We start from the raw sequence: 11138 nt of genomic DNA on the forward strand, positions 1-11138 counted from the left end.
TACCACTTATATCCTCGTTTATAGAGAATAAAATATTTGGTGTGTTTTAAGCAGATTTGCAGGTTGAATTTGAGTGATAAAAGAATAATGAAGGTCACTTTCCTTGTCGTCGTTCTAGCGCTTCTAGTGGCAAGTTCTTTAGCTAGTCCCAATTGTAAAATGTAAGTTTTCAACTACTTTATTTTTTTTTGTTAAAATTTATATTTATGATTAAAATGGGATATTTGTGGCTTACATTTATATTTCAATTGCATTTTTTATTCATATTAGCGGGTGTAGCAGAATTCGCCGCCCAGTTTGTGATACCCATGGAACTGAATATTCAAACGAATGCGAACTTAGACGTTTGGCGTGCTTGGCGTAAGTAGTATTTTCGAGATTCTGGGCATTATTCCCTAACCCTTTATTAAAAATTACAAAGCGTTTCATGAAAAAGTCACGGCAGAAATAGTGTTTTAAAAGAGCAGCAAAATACTTTCGTTTGTAGCAATGTTATACGCTTTTACTCAAGTTAAGTACGTCTAATACCGAACCTGTAATTCTGCCTGACAAATGTACAAGTATATATTGTGCCAATGTGTGTTATTTTTTACCATTTTATTTTTATTTTTCAGAGGTAAAGTGGGTGTTATTGCCCCTTGCCCAAAACAAGAAGGAACGCCATGATGTTTCTTCACTCCATGAAAAATATTTGATTTAATTTTTTTGTCAGCTGATATGCAAAACAAACCGATATTTAATGAACTTTCGTTCAATTGGGAATGATTTGTTTATATAATTTAAAAGAATTAAACCAACAGCTTGAACAACAGTGATCATCACTCTGGATTAAACATAAAATAGTTTAAGGAAAAAACACATGGGAAATGTTTTCCATTAAGGACTTTGTATATAATAAACTTTCCGGCAAATGGGATCTGGGATCTTTTGGTGAACTATAACTTGATTCTGCAACAAAGACACAACTAAGTTATCTTTGACACATTTATACATCACCAGATTATTGTGCTTTTTCTTTTGAAAACCACTATGAATACATTAGATACAAACTACAAAAATATATGAAATACAAAATATATATTCGTTTTTAAAAGTGTTAACACAAAAGTCGATTTGGATCGGCTTGCAGGGGGTTTAACAATGTGAGATTCGCCAAAACATCTCTTTAAATTTTTCGATTACACTTCGTTTTCTCATTTTGATGAAAATGTTTCACCAGGCTTTATTATCTGTAAAAGTAGTACAGCACTAGTGTTTATTTAAAAAATTTAAATTAAACAATTTAGAACCTTATAAAATGTGCTCTAAAACAGTGTTCTTTAAACTATGGGTCGTTGCCCGTGATTGAGTTGTCTTTTTTAGTAACAAGGGTGTTTACTTCGAAAAGCTTTTCTCTCTTACATACCTACAAGAAAACGCAACTGAAATAGAAATACGCCCATACACGGGTCATAAAAAAACACAAAAAATAGTTACTGAAAGTATTTGTGTCACGTCAAAAAAGTTTGGCAACCACTGTTCTAAAACACTTGTACAGGTAAAATTTGTTGTGGTCCTGTTATCAAACTCATCTGAAAAAATGGCGATTCGTTGGGGTTTTGCATGGTGAAAAATTCTGTTTTGTGGGAGTTTCAAAATTAAAAACAGAGTGAAACATTAAAAAGGTAACATGTTTAGCTAACCGTCACCTTTTCTAATCTGGGTCTAAATCGGAATCGGCAGAAAAACTTTATTGACAAACTGATGTGAATTCTCCTAATGTGGATGTGAAATGGTAATTTTTCAACACAAACCCAAACTTGAGTGTACGAAAAGTTGTATTTACCAGTTGTATTTGTTACAAACTGTTCGTTGTTGTGTTGTGAAGTGCAACGACGTAAATTTTCTCGTCGAGAAGTGCGTCGAGATTCCTAATGACAGGCGTAACAAGTTCTCCCTTTGAAATTCAAAAACAGGTTCATTGCCTTATCTATTCCAATACAGGGCGCCTTGTCCTTACTTTCAGACAAAATGTTTTTGCACTTGTCCTCGACCGTGTTTACTACCACAACATGAAGCAAGCTCAGGAATCGCCGATTCGACACCCCAGTGTTGTTTGGATGTGGCTAACTTTCTGCATTTTACAACTTCGGTTAGGGTATGGTGTCTACTTTTCTTTCAACGTCTAAAGAAAAAAGTTTACTGAACGCTAAAAGCTGGTATCTTTTTAGATCTGTCAAAGCAGTTTATGTTCAATGAGTTGTCGGCAATTCTTATCAGTTGCAAAAAGAGGCAGAAAGAATCAAAAGTTATGATCTAGACAAGAATTTATTCTTTCTTGAAGTTTAAAACGCTCTTATTGCGGCAATCTTAATGAAACAAAACTGTTATTAGACTAACATGAAATGTACAGACCTACTTATGTGACAGAGGTAAAAAAATATGTGACAAAGATACACGATTTTAAAGACTTCCAATCCTTATTTCATGTTCAGCAAGCGTTGTAACCTCAATGTGTCGGGGAATGGCGTTTGACATTTTGAAACTTGTGTAATTTAATGCAAACCTGATTTGATCAATTGAAAACAGGATTTTTAATATTTTGTATTGTCATATGATTTCAGAGACGCATACCAAGGATGGCACATTGCCGTTTGGGTAACGTGTAGGACACGATCTTAGTGATTGTAAGCCCCTACACCAACGACAAGGTGTCGAGTCCCTTAGGCTTATTAATGAACTGTTACAATCACCTATATACTTTTTTCGTTTCACTTGCACAAATCGAAAATTTTAAGGAATTCAAAATTAGAAGTGAAAAGTTTAAATTACAAATATTTTGGGCGAAAATGATTTGCATTTTACCTTAAAGTTGAGAATTAAGTTTATATGAAAACCCTTCGTTGAATCGAACAAAAATACCACTTATATCCTCGTTTGAAGAGAATAAAATATTTTATGTGTTTTAAGCAGATTTGCAGGTGGAATTTAAGTGATAAAGAAATAATAAAGGTCACTTTTCTTGTTATCCTAATAGCACTTCTAGTGGTGGGTTCGTCAGCTCGTCCCGAATGTGCAACGTAAGTTTTTAAATTATTTACTTTATTTTTTTTTATATTGCTCATTGTATTGTATTTTATTAATTTTGAAACCGGACAAGAGAATATTACATAACAGTACAGAAACACTACACTAAAAATCATACTTAAGTTGTTTAAATTCAAAAAAGCAAAGGAATACCAGCGGGTCACATTGGCATTTCAGTTACAATATATTATTCTTTTTAGCGCTTGTATAAGAATCTACTTACCAGTTTGTGGCTCTGATGGAATTAAATATCCAAGCGCATGCGATCTGGGAGTTGCTGCGTGCTTGGCGTAAGTATTTTCGAAGATAATTGATTTGACAGCAATTCCTTGTTTGCAAAATGGTTTTACACCGTCCCACAATTTGGAAACCAGTGTCGTCAAAAGCTTTAAGTATAGATATTAAGCGCGTTGGCCTCAAACACTTTAAAAGAATTAAATACAAAGCTCTCATAATAATGAAAGTCACGGTAGAAATACTGTTTCAAAATAACACCTATTTCATTTTGTTTGTAGCCTATGTAATGCTAGGTTTTGAAAATTCTTTTACCTCTCCTAAGTCTCCTATTTGTCAACATAGCTACGAGAGAGCTAACGTTAGAACTCACAGTAAATCAGGTTTGGTAAATACCGATAGTGTTTAAAGCAGGGGTGTGTAACCCGCGGCCCGCGGGCCACAATCCGACCCGCCAAGCCATTTAGTGTGGCCCTCAACAACACTCCGATTCATAGCAAGTAAAAATGCACATTTTAGCAAAAAATCCCCGCCAGTTTTCGGTAAATCTCCTGAGTTGCTATACGTAACAAGAATAAGCTAAACCTAACCAGCGCATGGAACTGAATTCACCCAGACCTGGTCTTCTCAACACACTGGGTGATTGTTGCGTGTCTATACCGAATGTGACGTATAATATACTTTTTTGTCCAGTAAACAATTACTTCGTTGTGAAAGGCAGTGGTACAATGAGACTTACTTGCACCTAACAATTTAAAGTTGATTTTAAACGCAAAATAAAACAAAACGCAGGGGTGTGGAAATAATATCGACATGATATTATAATGCAAGCCGCACCAACAGTAGCGTAAAAAAACGTGTAAATACGGTACATGAAAAAAATTGTGTGGCCCTCGCTTGATGTCCGAAATTAGTTATACGGCCCACCGACGAAAAAGGTTGCACACCCTTGGTTTAAAGCATTGAGATTGGGATAGGTTTAAGGATAGAGAACTGGGGTTTTAAATTGATTTTAGTGTTATTGTTATTATGAAACCTTAGACCAACCCTTATAGCCCTAACCGTCAGCATTTTTTTTTTTTTTTTTTTCACGGGGTTCGAACCCAGGACTCTCCCGGGGACGAATCCCGATCAGGGTTTTTTATGTCTGTATATGGGTCAGGCGCGCCAGACCGTTCGGCCAAGCTCCTGCCCAACCGTCAGCATTTTTACACAAGTTGCATTTAAAATATTTGCGTACGCCACCTACACGAAATTAGCAAACCTGGCTAAGTAGCTCCACCCACACTTGGGCTACCGCGTACCATACGCATGACTGTTGAACTACTTACGTACCGAACTTTTGACAAATGTTTAAATATACATTTTGCCGCGTGATAGTTTCTTCCTATTTTATTTTTTAGAAACAAAGAGATTACAGTGGTCCCTTGCCCAGAGGCAGCGGGCAATCCATGACTATCCATCCCTTTTGAGAAAAACTGGATATAATTTTTTTCAGTTGATATGTAAAGCAAATGGATATTTAAGAGTGTGATGCTTTAAATTGTCGTTTAATAAACTTTCATTTAATTCGAACTGTTTTGTTCATATATTTTAAAAGGTTAAAATCAGCAGCCTCAATCACAAGAACCTCTCCGCTCAGGATTAAAAATAAAATAGTTTTAGGGAAACCACCTGGTACATTTTTTTTCTGTGATGGAAATAGGCATTAAAAAAACCAAAATTAAAACTTTTCTGCACCATGGATGATTTAAGTCGTCAAGTCGAGGAAATTGAGGCGATTTCTTCAATATACGAGAACGAGTGGTCTGTTGTTGACGAATTTAACAGGAGTTATGAGCTGAGAATTGGAAACAAAACCCCATTTGCACTGAAGTTTGAAGTAACTTTGCCTACCGATTATCCTTCAATCCACTTGCCATCATTTACAATCTCCGCGCCTTGGTTGAAACCGCCCGACCGCAAAGCTGTTGAAGCCAAAATCGAAACGATTGGAAAGGACAACGGCGGCGAAAACGTGCTTTTCCTATGGATAGAATGCTTAAGGGAATTTGTTGACGACAAAGTTAGGGATTTTGAATGGTTGAAGGCAAACGGAAAAATTGATGTCAAAGAGAAAAAAGTAGAGTTAAGTACTGCATATGAAGGTCCGACAATATACCATGGAGACCCAATTACTGACAGAAAAAGTACCTTTCAAGGCCATGTAGCTAAAGTTACGGAGGCATTACAAGTAAAAACTGTTTTAAATGAACTTCTTACAAACCGTAAAATAGCCAATGCCACCCATAACATATTGGCATACAGGATTTACAATGAAAAAACGAAAACTTATTTGCAAGATTGTAATGATGATGGAGAAACTGCTGCTGGTGGCCGCATGCTACATTTACTGCAAATTTTGGATGTAAAAAATGTTTTAGTTGTGGTATCACGTTGGTATGGTGGAATTCAATTAGGACCAGATCGATTTAAACACATAAATAATTCTGCCCGTAGTGTTTTGTTGGAACATGGATTTATTCAAAACAATGATAAAAAATCAAAATCACACAAGTAATCGTTTTTTCTTGGAACTCTTGGAAGCCTCTGACATTGTAAAAGCTTGTTTACATTATGGTGGGATCTTTTGGTGAACTTAAAGGCTTGCTGTTCCTTAGTGCTGCTTATTTTTAGCATTGCAATATTTAGTGCAATAAATGAGTTTCCAACTGAACACAAAGACAACACTGAACCATCTTTGGTACATTTATACCTCACTGCATTACTGTGCTTTCTTTTTTGAAAACCACAGTACGAACATATTGGGCTACAAAAGAAGAAAAAATAAATCAAGTTTTTATTTGTTTTTAAAGTTTTTACACAAAAAGTAAGTTTCAGTTGATTCGGTTCGGCTTGCAGGGGGTTTTACAATGTGAACTTTGCCAAAAAATCTTTTCATTGTGCTGAGCATTTTTTGTATTTCACTTCCTGTTCTCATTTTGAACAGAAAGGTTCCGCCAGGCTTTAATATCTGTAGAAGCAATACAGAATTAAAACTTGCTTAACTTCACATCACATGTGTTATGGAAACTTAATAAAATAAAATGTGTTTTTGTGCTGTTATTAATTTACTTGTATTTAGGGCAAAATATAAAAAGTGGTAATGTCTAAAACTGCACACCCTAGGCCAATTATCATGACAAATTTTCCAAGTGGGCTTGGTAGGCTTGTAGTTTTACACAGAACCCTATAAAAAGTATCATTTAGTTGACTTAAAATGTTAAATTTTGACAGAAATAAATTCTAAAGAAGCAAAATTGACCTTAAGGGTGCTAAAAAGGTCAATAAATATTACCTTTGTCACAAAGACTGTTGCAGAAATGATTAGCTTAGTAAGCGAAAAATGGTCTTGCTCATGAAAACCGGTTGAATTAGTTGCTGCATCACAAATTACAACATCTGCTTTGTCATCACTAAATCCCTGAATCAACAAAAAGGTTTATGAATAACAAGACTGGATACAAAACTGAAATTGAAAGATTTGAATAAAATATTTTGATCCGTTTTGTATTACAATGGTCATTAGAGATTGGCAGTTCTGTACATCTGTCTGTAACCAATGGTGGGATTCAGCCGGTTCGCACCTATTATATAAAACCATCGCACGAAATTGTATGACATCAGAGGACTGGTTAGCATTACTGGTTACTGTCATTGAACTTCTTGTAACAGAACCGGCTGAAAAATATGACTTTTGTGATAGAACCGGCTGACAAAAAAATTTAATCCCACCACTGTCTGTAACACTTGTCAAAAAAAAACTTCAAAAATTTGGATTGGAAACGTCAAAAAAAACTTTATACACTCTGATTTTATTCGATCATGACAAGCTTGGATCCTACTTACCTCTCTCAGCATATCTTGTATTTGTTTTTGGGTCTGCGGGTCAGTAAAATCGCCTATAACCTGAACAACATTAGGCAGTGGAGTAAATCTGGAACGATCACAAGCAATGACAATCCCATCTGTTGACAAAACTTCTGACCCATCTAAAAAACACAAAATCTAGCCAAACTGTTTTGAAACACATGGATATGATGTATATTTGTAAAGTTTCGCCCCAGAATAGGCCTCAATTGTGCATCTGAATACCACTGTAAGATATATTTTTCCGACCTATTTTTTAACATAGGGAAATGCTTGGGAGGCCAACTTGAAACGGTAGCATGGTGTACTATGATATTTTTCCTCATGTTCTATTTAAGGTACCTGAGCTAAAAACTTGAGGGACATAATGCATTTTTTCTGCCTAAATTACAATTGCAATTGTGTTTTATGTTGAAGAAGGCTAAGTAATCTACAAAAATGGTCATTTGGTCAACTATAATATTGTCCAAGTCTAAAACCAATGAGTCAAAAACTTAGTGCAGGCGTGCTCAACCTTTTTTGACTCAAGATCGACTTTTGAGGTATTCAAACTCTTGGGATCCACCATTTTAATAAAAATTTGCAATACAATACAAGACTATGTATTGATTAGCAAGGATAATTAACTGGCATTTTTCCCAACCCAGTTTTGTGCTTTATCGTCGTTTGGGTATGATTTGCTTCCCAGTGCAATAAGAGCTATTTATAAATTTGATCTAATACTTACCTTTAAAATACAATGCTGAGAAAAAAAGTTTAGACCAAAACACCCATTTAATTGAAATAAAGAGAGAAACTACCAGTGCAAAGTAACAATTACTGCTGCAACTAATACTTTTGTGACGTAACAATGAGCCTTCTGAGTATTTGTGTGAACAAATAACATAATCTGATGAATAATTCTAATAATAAGGTCATCCATGTACAGCAGTGTTTCTCAAACTTATACGGATCGCGTACCACCTGACAACTTTTTCTATCGCGGCGTACCACCTAAACCAGTGGTTCCTAACCATTTTGTAGTCACGGACCCCTTTTATAAATTTAAAGTCTGCGGACCCCCAACGTAATTTCCAACAGGTCTTTTTATGTTTTTCGTTTCTTGCATTATACGTTATTATGCTTTTGAAGCATTTTCATTCACCTTCACAGTTCTTTAATTTCAAAGAGGTTTCTGTATTGTAGCGGCCAACACAACAAATTGATACATTTTCTGGTATATTTATTTAACTTGACACAACACCTGTCCTATAAAGTCTTTTGTCCACGTGTGTTATGATGTCGCAATCGGAAAAACAATCACAAAAAGTAACTGTTCAGTGTTCTTTGCCCAATTAAGGGGTGATCAAAAGTTTGCATTTGTATGTAGGATTGTAAAAACGGCTGGGAAACTTAAATGTATTTTTCTGTTGGTAAATGATACTAAACATATTTGCCCCCATGGAACCACTGAAACCATCTCGCGGATCCCGTTGAGGTTGGGAACCACTGACCTAAACCCGGTTTCAATAGATAGCCTTAGAAATAGGCCTATTTTCTCGACCCGACTAGCGTATTTAGCAATTTCAAGAGACTGTCCAAAACACAAGTATCGCCCAAACCAGGGCTGATCAGTTGGGTCAGTTGAGGTGCAATTTTAAATTTGACTTAAATTAGGTATCACAGAAATCTACTCGCGTACCACCTGAAAAGTTCCGGCGTAACACTAGTGGTACGCGTACCACAGTTTGAGAACCACTGATGTACAGGGACACACCTCAATAACGTGTTACGAAACAACTATATATTTTATATGATTTTCTACATCCCTCGCGATCGACGGGTTGGGCACCCCTGACTTAGTGTAAAGACACCACCACAACAGTACTGACCAGAGTCGGATCTGATGATTGGAAAAATTCTCTCTGCTGCCACTTGTGACCAGGAGCCAGGTGATGCCCCCAAGTCAACCAGTTTCATTCCTGGCTTGATAATTTTGTGTTCGTTGTCAATTTCTATCAACTTAAATGCACTCCTGCACCTATCGTGAAATTGAAAAAAAATGATTTAGCTTTATGTTACAATAGACAATTTACCTAAGGCATTTTTATTGACCAAAGATAATCACAGTTTTAAAAATATATCCAGAATATCTAAAAACAGCTTTTCCAGTTTAAAAAGCTTTTAGCGTTGCAATAGCAAGTCATAAAAAAATTAAACCCACATCACAAGTCAAAATTTTTACAAAGCTGCACTCCAGACTTAGTACAGGTATAAGTTTTAGCACTTTTTCTAACATATTAATAAACAAAACATATACAAACCACCTAGATTTGGTTGAAATTGCCGTCTTTAATACAGAGATAACAGAAACCACATAATTAACATTTCTAAATATTTTAAAACAAAACAATATTTAATCTTTTAACAAGCAATGTTTTCATCATAAAAAACAGCCTTAACAAGCAAATAAAAATTCTTACCTATACCCCTGTGCAAATCTCCTTTTCACATATGGATCTGCCAAGTGGCGAGCAATAAATTGTGGAGTTCCTTTAATTGCAGTTTCCACAAAATTCTTAGATGAAATTCTGATTCTGACTTTCCTCTTTACACACATTTGACAAGATGTGTGAAATCCTTGAGGTAGCTTGGTTTGAAATGAACTAGAAATAAATGGTTGTTGAACAACATTTAATCTTAAATGAGTAACAAAAAGTTTTTCTGTTAATCTAATGATGCCTGCTATTTTAACTCAACAATGGTTACATTTTTCGCTATTCTAGTTTTTAAATTTCTACTTAAAACCATTTTTCACAAACCCTTTTAAATTAAATGCATCAATTAGTACAAGCACTGGGTAAAAGGCATAAAAAAATCCTTAGTCTCTTTCCTCTTACCATATTTTAGGCACTTCTTTCAAAAAAGACCGACAAAAAGCATTGCTTGTCATTCCACAATATTTCCCGTTGCAATTTTGCACTTGCACTCTGTGGAAAAGGAGACTGTGTTTCAAGCAAAAACGATTTAGGACTGTTTTTAATGTACTTAACGGAATGCCTTCTTGATAAAGACTAAATTTTTAAATTCATCGTAACACCAACACAAGACGCAACATCAGTAAACATTCCACAACCTGAAAAATACAAAACAGAAATCATAGAATTTTGTGTGATTTCTATGAGTAAAATGTGCAGTCATGCGTTTAGTGTTTCGGGGATTTGCGAGGTAAATGTAAATTTGTGCAACGTGATAAAAGAAATGCAAATGCATTCATATTCAGTTGTTTTATGAAGTCATTTTTGTTTGATGCACCAAGTTTAAGCCGGAGGTTGATTTTTAAGTCTGTCTGCACGGTTTGTTGATTAGGTTGCACCATACAGGGTACAGGCTAATTCAAAACAAGTTTAATGTGTTCATTGTTCTTTCAAGGTGTATTGGATTGCTTGTGGCACCGGTCACGTCTAAAACTGCGGGCCCACTTGGATCACTTGGCCCGCTTGGCCCAGCACTTGGCTTGCTTTATTGATGCAATTAAAAAACTGCGGGCCCGCTTGCCACGCTTCTCGCAAGTGTGAAAACTGCGGGCACACTATATCTAGTGCTTGGCCCGCCTCTCGCAGGGAAAAACCGCAGGCCCACTATATCTAGTGCTTGTCGCGGCTCTTGCAAGGAAAAACTGCGGGCCCACTATATCCAGTGCTTGTCGCGTCTCTCGCAGGGAAAAACCGCGGCCCATTATATCCAGTGCTTGTCGCGTCTCTCGCAAGTATAAAAACTGTGGGCCCGCAGTTTTTTCTATTGCATGGGGCGTGCCAAGTGCTGGGCCTAGCGGGCCAAATGGGCCCGCAGTTTTAGACGGGCTCACATCTAAAACTGCGGGCCCGCTTGGCCCGCTTGGCCCGCTTGGCCCAGTACTTGGCCCGTTTTTCCCTGCGAGAGATGGGCCA

General features: G+C 36.3%; 2 protein-coding genes across 2 annotated transcripts; one reads left to right on the forward strand and one right to left on the reverse strand.

Moving 5' to 3' along the window:
• The first annotated feature begins 4968 nt into the window (after window positions 1–4968).
• On the forward strand, window positions 4969–6395 carry LOC145208943 (protein IMPACT-B-like). The gene has a single exon (XM_080079217.1). It carries the CDS (start codon window positions 5042–5044, stop codon window positions 5858–5860), a length of 819 nt encoding a protein of 272 aa, XP_079935343.1. The 5' UTR covers window positions 4969–5041; the 3' UTR covers window positions 5861–6395.
• On the reverse strand, window positions 6122–10328 carry LOC145208521 (ribosomal RNA large subunit methyltransferase E-like). The gene is made up of 6 exons (XM_080079130.1): window positions 10089–10328; window positions 9672–9854; window positions 9081–9229; window positions 7189–7331; window positions 6638–6763; window positions 6122–6313 (listed from the first exon to the last, which is right to left on the reverse strand). Exons 1-6 carry the CDS (start codon window positions 10139–10141, stop codon window positions 6140–6142), a joined length of 828 nt encoding a protein of 275 aa, XP_079935256.1. The 5' UTR covers window positions 10142–10328; the 3' UTR covers window positions 6122–6139.
• Window positions 10329–11138: the final 810 nt, after the last annotated feature.

Source organism: Phallusia mammillata, chromosome 1 (genome assembly GCF_965637545.1).
Source record: "Phallusia mammillata chromosome 1, kaPhaMamm4.hap1.1, whole genome shotgun sequence".
Taxonomy (NCBI): Eukaryota; Metazoa; Chordata; class Ascidiacea; order Phlebobranchia; family Ascidiidae; genus Phallusia; species Phallusia mammillata.

Excerpts from the sequence above, each read along its gene's own strand:
- LOC145208943 (XM_080079217.1), top strand. The coding sequence starts at position 5,042 with ATGGATGATTTAAGTCGTCAAGTCGAGGAAATTGAGGCGATTTCTTCA.
- LOC145208521 (XM_080079130.1), bottom strand. The coding sequence starts at position 10,141 with ATGACAAGCAATGCTTTTTGTCGGTCTTTTTTGAAAGAAGTGCCTAAA. Across the intron at positions 9,855-10,088 it reads AAAGAAGTGCCTAAAATATG|TTCATTTCAAACCAAGCTAC; the intron begins GTAAGAGGAAAG and ends ATTTATTTCTAG. Across the intron at positions 9,230-9,671 it reads AGATTTGCACAGGGGTATAG|GTGCAGGAGTGCATTTAAGT; the intron begins GTAAGAATTTTT and ends ATTTCACGATAG.